At 32.6% G+C, this 23,322-nt stretch overlaps 1 protein-coding gene across 1 annotated transcript in view; it reads right to left on the minus strand.

Moving 5' to 3' along the window:
* The window catches only part of LOC132934174 (limbic system-associated membrane protein-like), a 569,464-nt gene extending 546,765 nt beyond the window's left edge, over positions 1-22,699 (minus strand). The window contains exon 1 of the mRNA XM_061000449.1: positions 22,118-22,699. Within this exon, the coding sequence (XP_060856432.1) occupies positions 22,118-22,202 (85 nt within the window). The 5' untranslated portion in view covers positions 22,203-22,699. The remainder of the gene's footprint in view (positions 1-22,117) is intronic.
* Positions 22,700-23,322: the final 623 nt, after the last annotated feature.

Consider the following 23,322-nt stretch of genomic DNA (forward strand, 5'->3'; position numbering starts at 1 on the left):
AATAGTAGGTACTTCCTGGGTAGGTAAGGATGCAGTACAGAACGCGCAAACCGTACGACAAAAGCGTTTTAATCGCATCATATTATTTATATCGCACGCTCTCACCGCGTTCATCAACCGTGTTGGAATGTGTGCGTTCTTATACCATATATACCTATATGTAGGTTTCACTATGCATAGGGTGTTATCAGTGGCGTATTATAACTATAGGTACCTACTATCATTTCGCGCCTATTCGCCCACACATTACAATCGAGTGCCGACCGTATTATTGTCGACCGTGTGGCGCAATCGATATTTTCATCGAGGCGCGTTCTCATAAACCTTAAACGGACGAACAATGCTCATCGCACACATGTATCGCGTGTATAATATTAGGATATTCGTTAATGCGGATTTGCGTCGTACCGCTGAACTATATCTGGTGACAATTGCTGCAGCCGCGATTAATTGTCTATAGGTGTAGGCACAATACAATATTGTATTAATGTAACAAACCGATATAATAGTATGATAATAATAATATATCGTCTGTATATTATATGTATATAGGTATCAGCTGGTCTATATTATTATTATTATATTGTCGTATCGATAGATCCGGGTCGTCGCGACCTGTTGGCCCGGATTTGTTTGAAGTGTAAATGGGTAGGCAGGTGGGTACCTACTGTTTTAATATATTATTATTATTGTTATTATTATCGTAATTAATTATTACGATTTACACGATTTTAAACTACACTGCACGGTCACACTGACGGTAATCTACAGCTAGCATCTCTATATGACCACCTACAGACGGTTTGCGTCTAGAAGATTTTGCTCAGGTTTATGAAAAAACGTTTCTGCCGTTTACCTTTAGTATTATATAGTATTTTGATCGCGTAAAAAGATACACCGATACACGCCATTGTATCTATGTCGGCAATTATTTATGCACAGAAAATTATAATATATAGGTACACTATAATTCAATATTTCTTGTCTCCGTGTAATATGGCACGGCTGTTAAACATCATCATGATGGCCGATTCGCTTTTTATTCTACAAGGGCGGTAATGCGGTATTGTACCTATCTACCTATATCGCTTGACGGAATGTCGAAAACGTTTATATCATTTGTACACGATATGTCGTGTAGGGCAGCGATAATACTATAAATAGGTATTATATAGTCGAGTACTGAGCTGAAATATTAGCAAGTAACTCACGACGGTCCGTAATTTTCAGGTTTTCATTAAATGTGTGGTACGACCGAACCGCACAAAACGATGATGTGCATAATGTATGGCACGCCGTGGGTTTCAAAAATAGGTATTTTCTAAGGTCGACGAAGAACGTGTTCAGTTATATATATATATATATATCTATATAGTATGTAAAAATGGTATAATAAATAACGAGAGTTCGACGTGGCCATATTGTGCATAATTCAGCCCTAATTTCAGTGTGGTGCCACTGGTGTGCTGAGACACATAATGGGTGGGCAGGAGTTGTATTAAAATGCAAATGTGGAATTAACAAAGTCTATAGCCACGAAACAATTTCAAATTTTCTGAAAAGTTTTTATGACTTTGCCCTCCTATTCCCCCTCTATCATCCCCGAATTTTACAAAGGTACAAAAAACCCGTTAAATATGAATAATTTTTTCTCAATAAAATCATCGTGGTACATGCATTTATCTTAAGCGTAATAATATTTTATTAAGTATATTGTACATGCATAGTATTTATACAAGACGTAAACGAGTGCCAAAACTTAATATATTTTATAATTATCACGCCGATGATGTCCAACGCACATGCGCGCAAAAAATACCCTTAAGACTTCTTGGCTGTTCTGCCGGTACTTATATTATACAACAACAACAACAACAACAACAACAACAACAATAATAATAATAACAATATTACTGCGTGCGCGCCGCTGCGTAACGTTCCCAGAAGGCCAGGACGCTGTCTATCAATGTCAGACTAATGCATCGTGCAAGTCAGTTGTGTATCGAATTTGACTTCGTTGTTATAATATTATACATACCTTAATGCAGTTCGAGTATGCGCTTGTCTATACAGGGTGATTTACAAAGTAGGCTTACTCTACGTTTTACCCTTCAGTAATACATACCTAATATATTTTTGGAATTTTTGGAATGTAATTTGTTAAGACAATTTTGAAAATATTTTTGAAAATCAAAACAGCGACTTCTATAAAAAAAAAAATATTAATAACAAACATGGGTTTGTACATCTATAAGCGAACAACACACTCTTTAACTGTCATAAAAAAAACTGCGACGTATTTTAAACTCAAAATGTATTTAAAATATTGTATAAAAAGAAGTGAAAAAAAATCATGAATTGAATAAAACACGCGCCTAGTGAACGCGATTGGCGAATCGCTCTGTATATAATATATTGGTCGGGCTGTCATCGGATTTTGCATTATAATATTTGGGTAGGTATAACTGTTGGGAAGTTTGCGCCGCGGAAAATTTGTTGTTTCCGCCGGCCGCTCACTCGGTGAATCATTAAACGGCCGACGACGACAATAATAATATTATAGGTAGGTGGTAGTATTAAATATTTATAACATAATATATATATATGCTAATCGCAGGCGATGACTTGGAAACCGTGGCGGTTAAGTCCCGTGGAGAGTTTTTACTCGAGCGACGGACGTCTCGCGATTCCGTTCGGCAATATCATTATCACATCTACCACCGTATATATATATATATTTATTTATATATAAATTCATAATATTAAACGCGAGTGCATTGGACGGCGATGTCCTCGCTTGGCGGCGGCCTCGTTCCGTCTTCTCGCGGTATTATAAATGTACACTGCGCGCAGTTATACGTATATTTAACCCACACCTCTGCCCACCGGCGAGAGGAAATTCAAAAGCGCTATCGTACTGGTGACGGCGACGAACCCCGCACGACCGGGGAGGGGGGGGGGGGTGTCGGTTAGGGCCGCAAAAGACTGTCGTATTGTATATTATACGTCGGCGATTGTTCGCCGCTGCTGCCCCTCCCGAGATGAACTCTAGACCGCGTGTCGAGTGACAAGTGTCAGAATATCGTCGCCGACTGTATAATATACACGCGATTCCATCGTTATATAGGTTTAGACTACGACGATATTATTATTATTGCTGCTGCTGCTGCAAATGCTGCTGTTATTGCCTTTGACTGTATACCGTTGCCGTCGTCGTTATTATTATTATTATACCAACGGAAGTAAATCCTTTCCGCGTAATAAACCGCGGGTGACGTCGTCATCACGATTGAGTATATTATTATTATTCATTATTATATATAATTCGACTGATAAAAGGCAAAAGGGACCAAGTGACATTTAAGGACTAAGCGATATGGGATACCTGTACTAGGTGTCGGATATCCGAAAGTTAAAGCGTCCGAACTCACGAGCGCTAGGTACTGTTTTTTTTTTTACCATTGAATAATGAGATTTTTAATTTTTTAATTTTTAGTCAATGGACGTTTACTTACAAAAATACCAAATGATAATAGCTACTTTTCTTTGAGGTCATCCGACTCTTGTGAGAGTTGTGTGAGCTAACCGACAAATATATGGTGCTCAGCCTCTATACTATTATTGCTTATCGAATTTTTAAATGTTGATACTGACGACACGATTACAAATTGGTTATTTTTTTTTTTTGCTCAGGTTTGATGAAGATATATTTGTAAACAAGTATTAGAATAAGGCATGCTTTTATAAACATAAATAAGGTACTCCTAATTTCGAATATTGTTCTACCCACTGCAATATTCTATATTTTGATGCTTTTTAAAACTATTAGGTACATAGGTACTGATAATATTATAAAAATTGTAGCCCCTTCCCCGAAATTAAGTACATAATACATGCATTTGAAGATTTTGATTTTGCTCTCCTGAAAAAAAAAGTAAAACCATTACTCACTTAGCCCATTTTGCCATTTACCAGTTGACATACAGAGGTAGAGGGCGTTCGATCGCCTTAAAGAATAACAACTTTGAAGTCTGTCGGCTCAGCGTGCTGAACACAAAAGTCAAAAACGTTTAGACATCGGAGAACGAAACCGGTGCGCCAAATTTTCAATTTGATTTGTCTAACACAATAACCGTTATACCAATCAGCTATTAGTATAGTATATGGTTTCCCAGAGAAATCATAATCAAAGGTCGCAAATCCGGGTTGCCGGTCCGGTGGACCTGAAATGTGTAGAACTGTGGCGTATCGCTATACATGTATAGTAAATTCAAACCGCACGTTTCATCTCGCTTTCTTTTCATTTGCACATACGCGTGCCTACATTACGCACTTAATAATTATTGGGTATATACTAAACGCAGGTACGAAATGTTTCGAAATTGAAATCGTGTAAGTATAGTAGGGTGCATCACGCACACCCTTAGAGTTTTTGCAATCAGAAATAATCTACCTAACCGTTGTTCATTGTGCAGATTCAATTCCATATAATATACAGGGCACTCGCAATAATGGTATACGATAGTGTTTATGTATCGTATTAGTATATAGCACACTGCACTGGCACAACAACAATATCATATAAAACGTACATACGAATTAAAAGAATATAAGACCGTAACAATACAGTTATATAATAATATTATTGTCAATTGTATTACAGTGTCAAGTGTCACGTTCTTTTGCTATTTGGCAGTCATTACCGTGTCAACGGGGTAGGCGGCGTCGTGTGTCATGTTTCGGTTTTACATTCACCGAAGACGTTTACCATTGGCGTGTACGGCCTGTGTATTTACAAGTAGGTACGTATTATCATTATTTAATGGCCGAGACGACGAAATCGTAAATAATAATAATAATAATAATAATAAAAACCGGTCGGCCCGATCCGGCCGGGGGACAGATATATATTTTATAAGAAGACGTAGGTATATAAAAACCACCGCACACAGTGCCGTGATTTAATTTTTAACGAGAGGATTCCGTATTACGGGGTTCCGACACACAGAATAAATATTTTTTCAATGAACATGTAAGCGCTAAAAATACACCGAAAAGTGAATCTGTGTTTACATTCTATCCACAAATCTAGTTACATTTTCTTAATAACGTACCCATAGAGATACACTACATTATATACTGCAGTGTACATAAGATATAATAGTGATGATTTATATATAGAGAGAAACGAGACTAGAATTACACTCAATCCCACTAACAATATAATACATATATATGCGTTTGTGTGTGTATTATTTTCAGCCTATAAGTAGTGTTTCCCTTTATAGTATCAAAGAAAGTTACGAATTAGCCAGCTAACCACTGCACACGATATAATATATTATTTATTTCCATTAAAATGTTATTAATTTGGTTCGCCCATTAAAATCTTTGACAAGATGTATTATTAATACTCTGTCTTTGGTGGTATTATGTTATTAAAAATGTCCAAATATTAAAATAATATGTGATACAATCTATTAGGAATTTTATACAAATCTAGTCGTGGAAAAAAAAATTTAAAAATATAGCGTATTGAACTATATACCTACCCGCCAGCTATAATATTTATTTCACTTACCTAAAAAGAGTAATTTCAGCTGGACATAATAATAATAATATTTAAGAGTAATTTATATAGTCAGTAAAATTAGTTTTTAAAAAATTAAAAGTTTAATAAAAAAAAATGTTTACATTAAAAACTACAGAAAAAAATTGATTGCGAATTTTATTACGTAGGTTCAATCATTTATAAAAACGTCGATGTTGTCATAAAGTTGTATAGAATAAAGATAATATTAAATGAACATTAAATATTATGTCATTTTCATTCGTTGAATAATTTTTACTCGCATTATTTGAATATTACAACGAATTCATAAAAACCAACAGAAATATTTTTACAATCGTTTATTAAAATACCTACCTCTATATATGTATATATATTTATATATAATTATGTACTCTATGATTTCTACGTATGTTTATTAAATTACATTTTTTATTTTTCTGACATTTTTTAGACAGTTATTATTCAAATACCTACTGTTTCAATCGATTTTCAAAATAATAATTGGAAATTATTATTCATAGATAATTAACTATAGGTATTTAAATCATTTCTGTATATCTACGAAACTATTATTAACTGTGTTATAGCATTTGTTTTTAAACTTGCAGATTTGTTTCAAATATCAATATTTGATATTATTGTTGCATAAATAATGCTGTTCTCTTTTGTTGTGTTTTTATTGTTTGAAAATAATTGCAATAAATCAGTAAATTTCTTCGATTCTGATTTGAAATTAATGTAAATCAGGTATGAACGCACTTATATTTGGAACCCACAATACGTGAATTTGTATACATAATACATTATGTTAATCGTTTTAATTTTTGCATAAAAAGTTCTAAAAAATATACTTACATTATACGATAACACAATGGAGTTTAATAATTTATATTACTGTTTAAGTTTTCAGAGGAGCTAAAATTGTATAGTTATTATTATTATTTTTCCTTATGAAAATTCACAGTTAAATTGTATAAACTTAATGTTAAATAGAAAATAAATTCGTTTTAAAATTTATCCACCACCTTTGAACTATATTGCTTGTAATCATTAAAAACGTAATAACATTTTACGCACACGATGTTTTTTCATTTACACAAAGGTCATAAAATTTAAATCAACTCAATCATGCTGTTTATTTAATGACAAAAATATTACTTAAAATTCAAATTAAAAAAAATTCTGCCACGGTACCTATTAAAATCTTAATTGTCGCGTATTTAATACAATTTAAAATCATCATGAGTTCGTAAACAATGGATAATACCATTTAATATTTTATTTCTCTTTGTTACTACACAGATCACACCGATTATAGTGTTATTTGTATATTTACTTTTATATTGTTATTTATATATTTTATAATGTTATTGTGATAACATTTTATCATTATCAGAACCATCATAACCGTTCGTTTGCAGTTCTGATGATATTCCATTATAATATCATTGGTATTAACTAAACGATTTAATCATACACTTAAAATGCTACTTGGAGTGTATACCCTATAACATATTGACGATAATGCCACGTTATTGGTATTATTCTACGAAATCACATGACACACATATTATAGGTGTATAATATAATATATTATAGTTAAACGATTTCCATCGCTCCCTATTTCTAAAATAAGCATCCGATTATCATACCGTTCAGCGTGACAATAATTATATATTGAAATGTGTATAGGTGTAGTCGGAAGAAGCGAAAATTAAGATTATAGCGCGGAATGCAAGATAAAACACGTATTGTAATATTCGTATTTGTAGAAAGTGGCGAGAACCCTCGAGAGTGAAGTTGGGAAAAAAAAAACAGCGGAGGAGCGGATCCGCGGAACATATAGTACGTGGCTTATCGGGATATACGCTGACAACATTTCCAGTAGCCCCTAACTTTCGTCAAATGAAATTCAATCAATTGACATGTTTTACGGATAATTCTTTATTCGCCGGTCCGACGGATTTCGTACATATAGGTATATACAATACAGGCACACATTATACGACGAAGAAACAACCGTATAATATATACCTAACCTAACGTGCGGTATATACACGTCGATGCGTTTCAAGAACTTATAGCGAAATAACAACTTTGTTCCGACGTTTCCCGTGGCCTGTCAAAACGACCTTATACGGCCACATAAAACTTTCTTGGGCCATCCTTCTTTTTAACCTCTCAGAAGTAATTTGTTCGGTCGGGTCAGTCCTCTTTTTTTTTCTTTTGCTTCAACCATATAATAAAATAAATTATAAGACCATCAGACTTATCCGCACGGGGAATTGAAATAGGTACACAACACACAAACAAGGTTACAGCTAGTACACTGTTCCTAACCGCGTTATTGGACGATAAATAATCAACCAGTAAAATTGAATAAAAACGTGCGATGCTATTAATTGTACGCGCATTTCATCGCTCAAGACGTGTTCGTTTATTTATAATAAGATCATTGTCAATAATACTCTTTTTTTTCATCCATAATAATATCGAACTTTCAAAAATGTGAGTAGACATTTTCGGTTCATATTGTGTAAAGTAGTTCAATCGTGGCGGGAAAATGAACTGAATCCGTACAAAAAAATGTATCGCACTGAACATTTTTTTTTTTACCTTAAGCCTCAACAATACGGCGGGTTACCAGAGTATTATGAATTAATCACATTTTTCTCTCCACCGATAGTAATGCGCTAGATATACAGAATTATTTGTTATAAAATATTTAAAACATATTCATTTGACTCACAGAGGGTCTCATACAACATTAATGTTTCAATGGTCCAGACATTGCATCATTGTACTTTTGTTGTTTATCAAACAAATATAGCTAAGGACTATATAGTCAGTTGTAACAGTATTGGAAAGAAAACACGGTCCGTTTATTGTTATAACACTATTTTTGTGACCTATACGCTTTATCGTAGGTACTGATCTATCCGTCTAAAACCATTGCAACTCCGGTGTAATAATATCGAGAGTGTACAGAAAAATAACTAGATATTATCCCGCTGAAAAGCAGGAAATAAAATAATGTAATTCGATACATCCGAATTCATCAAATTTGCGATTGTCGGAAATTCAATGGAACCACCAAAATAACAAATGACAGTGGTACATAATTTGAGTTACAGTAGCGTATGCCTTATATACGTAGACATCCGTATCGGTTCGGAGCAGAGTAGTTTTGGAAAGCTGGTAATAACTTTAAAAAAAAAAAACGGACAAAAAGATGTTCCTTTCTAAAGGTTTCCTATGAATTCGATTTCTTCAAGCGAACACGAACATATTAAATTTATTTATGTGTACCTATATGTGTGTAAGGGAGAAAAAAAAATAAAATGTGGAATTGAGATTGTAACGTATATATACCGTACATTTGTATTGTTAGGTTTGCAGCAGGATGTACCTGCTGCGCTGCACCGAGCGTCTCGAAATTTAAATTTACCACTCCCGCAAGTGCCAAAATATTTTTATTTTATTTTTTTATCGAATGTACCTACACTACCTGCCACCTTGTAAATAGTGAAATTTAATTTGAAATTTCCATCACGGTAGATAATGCTCGTAATATAAAGAGCGTCTGTATAAAGTGCATTTTCAGCGCGGTAAAAACTATTTTCCAGATAAAAAGAAAAACCTGAGTAACGCGTAATTTCGTTCGCCGCACGCCAATGCTCATCCGATATAATAATACGATATAGATACACACACCATAAAAATCCATATCAATGACGTACCTATACAAACAATTTTATTTTTGGTTTAGGAGGGGGGGGGGGGGCAAGACTCTATAAAATACCAAAAATAAATTAAGGATTATTATATCTGAGCACACAGCTGATCTCTGCACGCAGCGACCATATAAAGTCACTATAGTATGGAGGTACTCACCAGAGTAGAATATTGTATCGAAAATATTGTCGAAAATAAACCAATTCTGAAACTGTTTGATGTGTACCAGTATCACGTTTTTATTTTGAATACATTATCTATATCGTGATAATATTATGATACCGGTATTCTTCTTATTATTCAAAAACACATTTTTATCATCAATATTACACTTTTTCCCCATATAAATTCGAGAAAATAATTAGGAATATAATACCCCTAACGGTCACATCCTCCCAATAGTGGAAGTTTTCTCGGAAACCAACTGTAAACTCTCTACTATCTGAACACTCTGAATAGCGGACGACATTTCAATGACCGAGAGTGTTCGGCATTTAGAGGTTTCACTGTATCGTATTATGATACCTATATAATACAGCTATACAACACAATATGTGATATAGTAATTATAATGTATTGCACCTTTATTGCTATTCCATTTCCACGCTACAGTTTATGTACACAATTTCAGCTGTGGTCACCGATGAGGTGGTGATTGAACGACGTCTAATCGTAGATCATAATTTATGTGACGATCGCGGCAGGCGAATCTGGACCAACGAAACACAATAGTACCTACCCATATAACCATGTATTATTGTAATAAATGTAAAAAGACATCACGTATTCCTTGATACGACACAGTCGCTTACGAAAATATGTTTAAAAGCGTGAATCGCGGCTGCCACAACCGGCCGAGAAACGGAAAAAAAAACGAGTACCCAAGTAGTAGGCTTAAGTCCTTTTCTTGGGGAATTTATTTGAATAGTGACTAAACCCTCCGAGGGTTTTAGTGGGATTTTCTTATAGACATATAAAATGTGCTAGCTATGTGTTTATAATAATATTGAGTATTTTTTTTTCTTTTGAAAAACTCAAAAACATTTCCGTCAGCATCCCTCCTCTCCTTGCGACCCTATGAAAATTTACCTCGCCGAATTACCTAGAATAGATCAAATACTACAATATTTCATCATATTATATAGTTTACGGACCGATCCGGTCTGTTATCAATCAAAATTAATCAGATAAATTCATAACGAGTGGAATTTAATTTTGTATTACATATTATTATGTAGCGCAGACGGTATAATATATATATATATAGTTTCAGAAACACATCGCGATGTCTAATCTTGCGATTCGGTTTTGATGTCGGGAATATTAGATATTTAGCCGAATGTTTGTACCGCGACTGATTTTCACAAAACGTTTTCGTTTCGGGTTCTCAAAGTAATATAATACGTAAAGGTATATATTTGACATTTGTGACATTATCGAAGTTTAAATTAACAAATTATCATATAACTGTGTGTGTGATGTCTGTGTGGATGAGTGAGTGGTTGATGATTGTAGGTACTCGCGAATTAATTCAAATTCGAAAACAACGAATATAGTATAGACATGGGTACTGAGAAAAGGGGCTTTTGTGAATGTTTTGTCAACGGAAATAAGTCCTTACACGAGTGTCGACCGAGGTACTTGAATGTTCATAATTAGACGATAGGTACTAACAATAATATTTATTGTATTATAGTATTGTCACATAATATCGTTATAATATACGCATTTATACTTTTATTACAACAATCGGTGCATAATGATTATAATTGTTTTAAACTGATTTTACGCAACATTTTATACTATAACGCGCATTGGTACGTGCATGGAAAATAATTTTTATTTCATATTTTTTTTCTATAGAATAATTATTGAATTTTACACGATTGTAATAATTATTACTGGTAATACAATCATCAATTAACACAACTGGATAAATCAAAAAGACATAAATTAAGTCACTGTGATAGTTGTAATAGTGTTTTGTTATTTTTACTTTTATAATCATGGACTTTTAGTACGTAGACTGCAGGTACGAGTGCACAAAAATAATAATTTATTCAAACCGGATGATTAAAATATGAAAGGGGAAACGTTTAAAACGTATTTCATACCATGTAGGTACATTAAATTGAATTGACGAGTGTTTTTCATTTATTTATGTTTTGTTTATCAAATATTTTTTTTATACCATGTAAGTGGTAACTCCGCCGAACGTTGAATACTATATCTCTACACGTATTTTCGACGAGAATGTAAAATAACAGTTGACGAGTGCACTACGTATTCTGCGATCTTTGGCTTTGATGTCGCTCGAAAAATACGGTTTTGAATTTAAATATTATGTGTGGTAGCGGCGAGTATAATATTATAATATACATAATATATTATTCAACACGAAAGAGGGCGTACATTTAACGGTTAGTTTTATTTTTTTTTTTCTCTGCGGCGCAAATGTCACTCGTAAAATCTCGGAATGCGTGTTTAATGGAGACGAAATGAGTACACGCACTTTCTGAATAATTCTGATTTATTTACGTTTACGCCGTTAAAGTAAAACAATACGAGATTGAATATCATCGTCGTCGTCGTCGTCCTCCGATAATGCATTGTAATATACGCACATTTTATATTCAAGCGAGTCTCATCATCACAATTTATTATTTTCGATGCGGGAAATAAAATCGTAAAACGCGTAGGACATTGTCTTATCATATCGAAAAACCACCTTAATGTCTGCGGCGTCATAATATTAAAATATAGCTTCACGTCATGGATTATCTGCAGTGGCAAAACCGGTTGGGTTATAGAGAGAGATCCCAGAGACTGGAACCTTATCGAAAAGAACCGGTTTTCAAACCTTTTGAATATAGGGAACTGAAACCTCATCGGAACCTTTATTTAAATTAATTTAAAAACCGGAACCTTACTGGAACCAATACGTTTACTTTATACATTTTTTTAATTAAGTACAAAACCAAAACCTAAATTTTAGTTTTTCTGGGAACCAAACAGGAACCGGAACCGTAAAAATCATCAAGGTTCCCGTCCCTGGTTCGGACTCCCTTGGGCCGCGTAAAGTAATTATTAATCAAAATACATTTATTTTATTTTATATACAAAACGTAATAGGTAGCAACTATAATCACGGGGCTTTGGGATAGTTTCGGGTGCAGATAACACTACAACTATACTATGAAGAACGTTTCGTAACGCTCGGTGTACACCGAACAAAGTATACGTATGTGCACCCCTTTGAAACGATTCCGGTTGCGCTACCTTATATTATTAACGCACAAGTAATAATAATTGCAATCAAGGATCACAATAATTAATAGATCGTTATCGTGGGTTGGGTCCCGATCTCCCGTATCCGATGCGTTTATTGTACCTGAACGGTTAAACTTTCGGAGCTTTCGTGGTTTGGTTTGTTTCGATGGACATTTTCGGTAACGCGTGACAGGCGTTTCAGATGCTGTATTGTCTCTTTTCCGAACCAGCGGTTCCCCAGGTTTTAATAATAAACACGATTTGTAGAAAGAAAATGATATCAGTAATGGTCGACAAAGTAGTGGCTCGTCTAAAACGTATACGCGAGTGACATGACCGGCGGATCGTGCCACCTGCAGCAGTCGGCGATGAATTGATCGCGGTAGCCCAGTCTTGTGGAAGACATCGCGAGGTGAACGTCTCGATTTGACGGAAGATATCGGTGACAGGGCTGCTCCGATACAATGGCGAAAACGAAATGTTAATTAATATTGTATGTGTGTGAACGGAATTGGAAAATGGTTAGCAGCCTAGAAAATATACCCATAACGGATTTCGAGTTCATTTTATCAATGCCGAATAACATTATTTTGCATGTTATATCTTTTTGAAAATGTCATGATATATTTTACTGTCGAAGGGGTATTGAGGAATAAATTAAGAGCTGAAATAAGTATAAGAGACCATACTTTAGTTACCTACCTATTTAATTTAAACTCAGAGATGCGAAAAATTATATGAACTTTATTCCCAAAATCAAAGTAAAATACCTACATATTCTACCGAGGCCTTTTTTCCGACCTTTTTTTTTTAATCTTGCCAACATTTCTTTGAAAATTAATCTTTACATTTTCCAAAGTTATTCTTATTCCAATCGACAATATTATGAAATATGCCTTGTTATATTATATTTTCTCATTATTAAATATATTTTATACAATATTAGTTTTTATTTATCATGCTTTATTGCTTTCTATTTTTTGTTTTCGATTACATTATTAAATAATAAAAGAAAACTTAACATTTATAAATTGAATGGTTCATTAAAATATTATAATATTAATCAATATTCAGTAATTAATGTTATCAAAATACTAAAGCTCGTTATTATTTTAATGAAACTTGAATCGTGTTTCGTGTATTTGGTATTGACATGACATTCAGATATAACTTCTAAATGTAAAATAATATCAAAATAACGGTGTAATAATACCACACGGGTACATCTGAGTGATGTAAATAAAAATATATATTTTACATTACTTTATTTATAGTCTTAAATAAAAAAAAAACTAAGTTATGTATAATTACATTATTTTTATAATGAAATTTATTAATTTTAATACCTATTGCATTAAATGTAATGCATTGCTTTTAAATTTTAATTATATTAAATATAGTGAGAAAAAATGCAGAAAATTTCAAAGAGATCGTTTTGGTACACTTTATAAATATTGCTCTCATTTATTACGCTCACTCACTCTCTAACATAAAATAATTTAAATAAATATCCGCTGCTTTAAAAATTAATAGTCATTTGTCACGTTCGAATTAACATTTCTATGAGAATACGCAAATCGTTTTTCCGTATTTATTCTCTTAACCCAACCAATGGGCTTCGTAAGCCGCCGACATATTATTGTACTATATTATTTATATTATCATATTGTTTTATCGGCGTTTCGGATAATCTATTCACTGGTGTTTGCGGAAAGGCGACTGACTGTCTAAACGCAGCGTTAACGTTTTCAATAAACAACCCGAAGGTTTAAGATGGAAATTGATTTGTTTTGAACGTTTCAAACAATTTTCCGCCATATATATCGAGTAACTTTATAAACGCTGTAATAACACACACACACACACTTACATGAACATTACACAAACCATCATCGCTGTTCTGAGACTTATGGTAAAGAATGTCCATTCGAATCGAAAAGTAGTAGTTGTGGCGGTATAGTGTTGTAGTGGTGAAGTACTATATACGGCAGAAAACTGACAGGAGTGGTGGGCGGGGTATGCGTTGGATGATTTATTGTTTTTTAAATGAGTCGTGTGCGCTCAAAACGCCTTTAAATATATAGAACCGGTGAAATATGTCTAAAAGGATTTCGGTTTTTTGGCCTTTTTAAATTTTACTTATTCATCGATCACCAAAATAGAAACGGGACCGACAAGAATAAAAAAAAAACTTCAGCGCCGTATGCGTATGCAGTGCTGCACCGTTTATATTAAAATACAATTGCTTATATCGCAGTGACTATCAACCGATGCCACGGTTCACTAATGCCGCAAACACAAAAACACTAAATAGGATGTCGTGATTTTTTTAAAATATAAAGCATTCACTCCTATTTTTAGATTATTTTGATTTGAAATTGGAAAAAAATGTAACAGCAAGCTACAACATAATGTTATAAAAATGAATCATGTTATGACGTATATGGTCATTGCGCCTTTATGTTTATTTTTCGTCTTAATTTTGACCCTGGTCAGCTGTTACAGTTCCAAAGTAAAAATGATTTCATCATTTTTTTCAAACCAATAAAAATGTATTAGGGGTGTTATGAGTATATATATTATAATATTACTATATTGTATACGAATTCTGTGTTTATAGGGTGGTCCAGAGTTTTTGGAAAATACCCTATATGGCGCCGATGAGGGGATAAACACTTTTTCGGACTCATCTCCGGTATAACACGTGGAATACTATTCGCATTATTCAATCAGTCGTTCCCTACTTCCCTGCGATATTCAATTTAACATTCGTCATTATTATTATTCATTCGCAGGTGCCATCAGACCGATCGAACCTCTATATCTTGCATATTATTATTATTATTATTATTATACGGTAGTGGTGTGTGTTGGAAACGTATTTGGAAACGCGTAAATCCGTCTCTATAATAGTTTCCAGACTTCTTGAACGTCTTGCGTACGAGATACATCATGCCACCGTGTTGTTCGGGGCGTTTTCCAATATCGGTTGGGGTCCACTATTTATCGGCTGTTGTGTAGGTACCTATGCGAGTGTACGACCGTCGTCCTTCGAAAACTCAGACGCAAACGGCGGAGCATGTTCCGAAACGTTTAATTACTTTACCGCGGCTGACTTGTTACCCAGTCATTAAAGTCCATTACGATGTTCCAACTGTATAGAACGGCACCGCGACTATATACATTATACACGCGTACCTATTTATATATATATATGTATGTATGTAAAACTGGGTTATATATACAACCTGACCCTTATATACATATAAGTAAAACGGGGATAGTAAGTATATATACTTATATATTCTATATTATATATATACTGGTAAGACGGAAATATATATATACAACCTGACATTATTTGTGTGTGTGTGTGTGTGTGTGGTATATAAATTGCGGAAAACAATTGAGCGCATGCCCTGGAGCCAAAAGCGGTCGGTCCCGATGACTACTGCACTTAAATCAATTTGTCGATGTTCATATTAAAAAAACTGAATCCAAATTGACGGATCGCGTCTCTGTGTTTTACGCGCCAATAATCAGCGTAAACGAAACGATTTTTTTGTGAAATTCATCGACCCTCGGATAAAAGACCTTCATATAGGTATCGATATATTATTATTGTCATGTAATATTATAAATTTATTGTGTGTTAGTTTTACGGTGACAGACGTTACAAACGGACTAACAACGCAATTTTCTAATTTAATATTCAGAAATTAAGTCCATGGGGATTCGTCCACAAAATGGCAATTATCGTTATTATAGTCGCATTAAGTACATATTTGAAATTTTTATTTTTCAAGATATTAACCCTAATTTCCACAAAAATGGACAATGGTATTCTTATACATTATTATTATTCGTTTTGATATTGGTTCGTGTGGATAAGTGATTGTATTTTATCTGAATAATTATCATTAAATATTTTATCAGTATGACCTAACTGAAACTGACCATCCCGGCGTTGACGTTGATAACATATTATTATACCTATTACATAATGATTAATGATTATACCTCAATACCACAATATTTGTGCGCCTACATTTTTTCAGTGACTCGTCGTTTGTATGCGTGAAATATGAATAATGTTCTCATTCCTTTTAAAATAGCTAAATATTATTGTACCTATATTATTAAAATATAAAATACCGATGTCTAGTGTTTATTTTTCAAATTCTTTGGTTTTTAAGTAAATAAAAAAGTAGCACAAATAAACTGATTAATGAAGATTTAACTACAGACGAAATTAAAATTAAAATAAATATCAAAATTGTATATTGGTAATAAAAAAAAAAAGTGGGCAAATGGATGTCGCTCTGCTGTACAGTAGGTTACAAGTGGGGCAATGTATAATGGATTGTATTAAACTTGAATGCAACGATATAATATCATTGTTTAAGAAAAACGATTCTGAGCGGAGACAGTTTATAAGCTTGGATATTTTATATTGTTATTATTTATAATAGCCTGTAAGTTGAATTAATATATTATAATATTATTATTTTTTATTCGTTTCTATAGCGATAAACAAAGAGTTAGAAATTAAAATCCCGTTTTTAACGGTTTTTCGTAGTTTGTCGGTGGTTTTCCCGTGGCATTAAAAAACTATTGAGAAAATCGAAAAATGACCTCTTTAAAATACCGCCATCTTGATCCAATTTTCTAAAAGATAAGATGCTATATTATGTTAAAATCGAAGCACTCCTTCTGGTAGACATTTTGTATACAGGATAAAATAAAAAAATTAAAATAAACACCATTGTAAAACCACTAGCTTCCTCGCTCAGAATCTAAAATAACAATATTTCTGACCACCTGTATCTGACGATAATGTATCTTACAACGAACGTGCGACCTTTGGTCTTCGAAATATTTAAAGAAATCAAAGAAACAATACAGCAGGGTACATAATATAAGTGATGAGTATTTGTTTATTTAATGTAAGTAATAGCCAACAATTATTACAAATGTAATATATTATTATATTTTAAAAGTGATGATGTTTAAAATAGCACGTCCTATCGGTAAATGGAAAAGAACGTCTGTCATATAATATTGACACCGTGTTGTATTACGTTTGGTAAGAAAAAAAAATGTCTCGATATCCAAACATCTGCATAAATCTTCCACCACAGACAAAGAAATAACTCTCCGAGAAGCAGCAGGCTGTAATATTGTCTTACGTGGGTACACAAGGATATCGACAGTTGTCACTGCAAGACTAAATGCAATTCCGGTAAATGTGTCCGGGAAAAATACTAATATGTGGTTCTATAATATGCCGCAGACCTTTGAATTACTGTGAACAATAAATAATGAAAACCGTTTTGTTTGTACACCGATTTATATATTTACACGAATCGTGATATTTTTCCACGGTACGATATTATCATAAATTCTCTGCGACCTTAGCCGAGATTATAATTTGGAATGAACGCCGAATCAAATACACCGCGACATTACGTTTCACAAATTTAACGCAAGTATATTATTATTATTTTACCGTAACGTGTGATTTTTGGGAGACTTTACTGTCGATTCAAAGATAAAAATGTCTAAGACTTCGTGCGATTTGCCTACATCGCAATATCCATATATTTATTATAATACCTAAATGTAGAAGAACCTTATAAATACGTTTATGTCGGTAGAATAGATGGAATGCGTATGATTGTTGTTGTTTATTTTTTACACAGATCAAATAGAAACCAATACACGAAGGTATAATACTGTTGAGCTTTTTTTTTTACGGTGTGCCGAACGTGATACATAATCTTCGGTTCACGCTCATGTCTTCTCTTTGTTGCAGTTACAGTAAACTAATATGTAATATTATACCCATAATATGCGATTCAAGAGACGCAGAAGTGACTGTATCAGTAGTACCTATGCATTGAATTTAATCGCCCGTTAATTAATAAAGAACCACCTGTTAATTGTCGAATTAATTTCGATTTATTCGTTTTTTTCTACGATAAAGCGAATTTCATATTTTGTGATATTTAAAACGAGACGTTTTCGCGGAGAAGTGTAAAACGGTTTTTATCGTTTATTTCGAACCCAGCAGTTGACACGGTTGTGAAAACAAAATATTAATTCTGGGATGTTCCTGTAATGGCATTGCAGTCGAATTTAGGCCTAACTACGTTTTACACCTCAAGCAATAAAACATTTTGGATAACATAATTTTTAATAATAATAATACGAAATATATATATCATAATAACAAATACGAGTCTAACGCGGAAAGGTAGTTTCATGTACACATATAAAAGGTACCCGGATACCTACACAAAAAAATAACCTTTACTACATGGATGTGACATTTTACATAAAAAATAATAATAATAACAATAATAATAATAATAATACAGCTACGCAGAAAAGTGTTAAGAACAAATTTGTTTTGTTCCGTCATCAATCATAATTTTATATTCAAGCTGAATAAAATTATTGTGAAATAAAATACCAAGTGAAATACAATAAAAAGAAGAGGATGCTAAAAATAATAAATTGAAAATTGTATCAAAAAATCCAATAGGGTCATGTATGGAGAAAATATAAGGAAAAGATTATTGTTTACTAGTTATTACCAAGTCGAGTGTCAAAATAAATGTATTCTTATTATATTAATAACTGCATTATATTGAAAATGATAATTAAAAAAATAAATAAATCGTATTACATTAATTTATAAACGACATTTGAATACAAATGTTTTGTAAATAAAATATTATGTGATAGCATATATATGAATTTGAATTAAAAAGTAAATGTGTTTTAGTTTGGCTTAAATAGCATTTATAACAGATATAACTCCATACTTGTTTGTACTACACTTTTTAGACATCGATGAGTAGGTAAGTATATTATATTATTTAGTAACTGAGTTATCATGGTTTATTATAGTCTTGTACTATACAGACTTTGCCGCATATGTATTTATACTTTAAATATTATATAAATGCTGTTAACACATTTTTAAATCGGTTTTATTTATGTAAATCGGAAAGAATTAAATATTCTATTTATTGTGTGATTTTATAAGCATGCAAATAAACTGCATGGTAAATGCTACTTTATATAAGGTTAAAAAAATGACATAACGTAAAAAGCTAAGAAATTGTGTAATTTTAATATTCAATTGAAGTTTAAAGGAGTGGGTAAGCAGTAGTTGATAATTCATTAACAATCACAGTATTGAATAAATTAACAATTGAAAACAATCTTAAAAAATAATAATTATCAAATTTCAATAGATTTGAAGTTGAAAATTGGAAACAATGCAAATTGCAAAGATAATATTAAGAAATGTAAAAGATATTATCGTTAAAATAATAAAATCTACATAAATTATATAAATTATTCTAATCACATTCACTATGATAGCTAATATATAGATAATGGATGTATCAGGGACGTCATTATTCTCGTGATAATTTATATCCCTGAATATATATCACACATTTTTTACGAGAATAATGTTGTTTTTATTGGCAAATATAAATAAAATTAGTCGTATAACTAATGAACCTGTTGAATAATTTAAAAGCAATCGAATATGGAAATATGAGAACAAAACATATCATAAGATTCTTATATATTTAACAAAACTGTTTGTGTTTCAATCAATATATTATAATCTTTCACTAATTTATATTCATTAACTAAATTGTAGATTTTATGGTTATAAATATTTGATTACAATGAAAAATTAATTTAAACGTTTTTAATTTATATGCATTGTGTGTGAAATTAAAATATTCATTACACGTAACGAACATATTTTTATTTTATGACGTCGAAAATAAAATCAAAACATTTGGACAGAAACGTACTTAAGTTTAAGTATAATGTATAATATAACATAATAATAGAGTACCTATAAGTTAATTTAACTTTTATTTTTAATGACATATAGAATGTAAAAAATATGTAAATACACGATTTAAAATTGTAACATAATTTGTAATTTTACAATAAACCACAATAGTATTATTATGGAACAAAATATATATTTATTTGATCTCAAAAATCAGTACTCCAATAACTTTTTTTCTTTTGTCTTTGTATGTTAAATTTTAAATATTTACATGCTAGTTACTAACAATATAGTGTGTGATTTATTATTATAATGGTTCATATGAAAATGCGACACAAAATGAACAATCATAAAAAAAACTCAACTTGGCAATATATATTATACCTATATACCATTCGGTTTTCTTTTATTTAGTATACTGGTTGGCTAATAAAAAGTTTATTACAATAAATTAAAACATTTTTAGAACTATTACATTTTTTCTAGTCACAAAATAATAATCCAGGACCAATTAATAAACCGTTGTATAAATACGATAAAATACCAACAACATTATGTAGTTTGGACAAGGTTTAATAAGTACCTACCTACCTACCAATTTTTATTAAGATAGTTCAAATAACGACTGAAAAAGTAATATTAGTTTAGCGTGTTGTTACGCAGGAATGTGAAGAGCATAAAATATTGTTATTACTTATTATATTTTTAATAATATAAATTATTTATAACATCAAGCAGAGACAGAACTAGATTATTCAGACAAACGTGAAATTAAAAAAAAACTTTTTCATGAAAATGTTACATTTAATCAATTATTGTTCCAGGTTGGTTATATTTTCCCTTGAGCCTAAGTCAACATAATATATATATAAATAAATATCAAAATGATAAAATATAACAGAAAAAAGAACTTCCTTCTACTGTCCATCAAGTTTATTAAGTTTCATAAACATCATAAACGCGTTTTAAATGTACAACTAGGAATTGTAAGTATAAGACATTTCCGGATGAGATAAATATTTATTCACAAAGAATTTTTTTAATTTTTTTAATTAAAAATCTGAATAATTATTTTAGTTATAACAATTATTTTGTTTAAAAAATATAAAATATTTTCGTAAAAACTGGGAACCATAACTATATTTCGATAGCTACAAATCGAACAAATTTACACATAAGTACATTTAATAAATTAATAATTTGAATTAAGCTATGCATAAATAAATATTAATATTTCGCATTTTAAATATTTATAATAAAATAACCGAATGAATAATTTTCATTACGGGAGGACTACGAGGGTATACATTTATCCGTCGCCGTACTGCAAATATTAAATACTAAAAAAAAAGCAAAAAAAAAGTTATTATTAATATTATAACTTTTTTTTTTTTTTAATTTATTTTGTGATTACTATTATTATTATTAAAACCATTATTACGTACAACTATTGCGTCTTATTATTACATTATTAATTCTATTATTAAGTACATAATCAGAATAATACTGGTGATGACTAATTATTACGTACTATGCGATTATGTAGGTGTATCGTCGAAGTACCTACAATATCATTGTAATTATTATGCTTATAATAATTGTTATTATTATTGTGACGAAAACAAGCGGAAGGTACAGTTGATGAAAATACGTGAATTATCAATGTCGGTGAGTACCTAAAGACGACTCTTACATAATACTATGTTACTGACCTTTGAACGGAATGATGTACGGCGGTTCGGCCAGCGTCAGCACCACGTACATCCAAAACAGCAGGTTCGGGTACAGCATGTTCATAGCGGTGCGGTGCGGGTGATCGCGACGATCGGGATCGGAAAGATTTTCGGCGGTTCGGGGTTCGGAATGACGGGGGAGGAGAAAAAGAAAACCCCGTTCGTACGGAAAACGATCAGCGGGGCCGAGAGCGTCCTCTTACGTTTTTATTGTTATATTATGATGTTGTCTGCAGGGTAATAATAATATTATAACAGAGGTGTCCGTTCGACGGCGACGAAAATATCGAAATAATTTCCGTCGGTACGCGACGACGACGGCGGCGGCGGCGGACGGGAAAAAAAAATCGGCGAGAGAAAAAGACGGAAAAAAAAATTACCAAAAAAAAAAAAAAAAAATCGTCCACGGGTGTTTTACAACGAAGTCTCAAAGACGCGCACGACTTATAAGGTGAAGTTCGTGGTGGCTCGTGAGTATTGCAAATGTTATGTGACGGGCAGAAGAAATACGGGACCGCGGTGAGAAACCAATACAGTGGCGGGCAACCGGACAGGGTCGGATCCACGAGGGCTACTGAACGCGTCGGCGGCGGTGGCGACTACGGCGTCTGCCGGCGGTTTCGAAAACGGACGAAAAACGAGCCGACCGCCGTCGCGCGCATGCCCCGGCCGGCGGCGCACCCCCGGCCCTCCGCCCCGAGGCGCTCTTCGCGCGCGAAATTCACGACCATAATATCCTCCGCCACTTCGCAGGGCCGACTCCTGCACCCCCTCCCCGACACTCGTGCCAGTGGATATCGTAGGTGTACAGGTGATGGTCTCTAAGTTATAGGTCCGCGGCCTCTTGCCCATTCCACAACCCGCCAGCACTGCACTCCACCTCCCCCCCCCCCCGTTCCATTGCTGTTGGTATTTTATTAAAATATAAGTACACGAGGTGATTCTTTTATCACTAAGTTTATCACCTACTCGTCGTTGAATTTATGTGTTTTTTGAAAGAAATTATATATTTATTATATACATAGTTATACCTAAGTCATATAACATTACAATATTTTTTTTGTCCATCGACAAATAATATAATATTATTCTGTTTTGGAATATGAAATTAAAAATGTAAGTATGTCGTAATTTTAAAAAGTTAAAACTTAAGAGCGATATCAATAAAAAGTAGTATTAAACTT

This window comes from Metopolophium dirhodum, chromosome 1 (assembly GCF_019925205.1).
Source record: "Metopolophium dirhodum isolate CAU chromosome 1, ASM1992520v1, whole genome shotgun sequence".
In the NCBI taxonomy this organism is placed as follows: Eukaryota; Metazoa; Arthropoda; class Insecta; order Hemiptera; family Aphididae; genus Metopolophium; species Metopolophium dirhodum.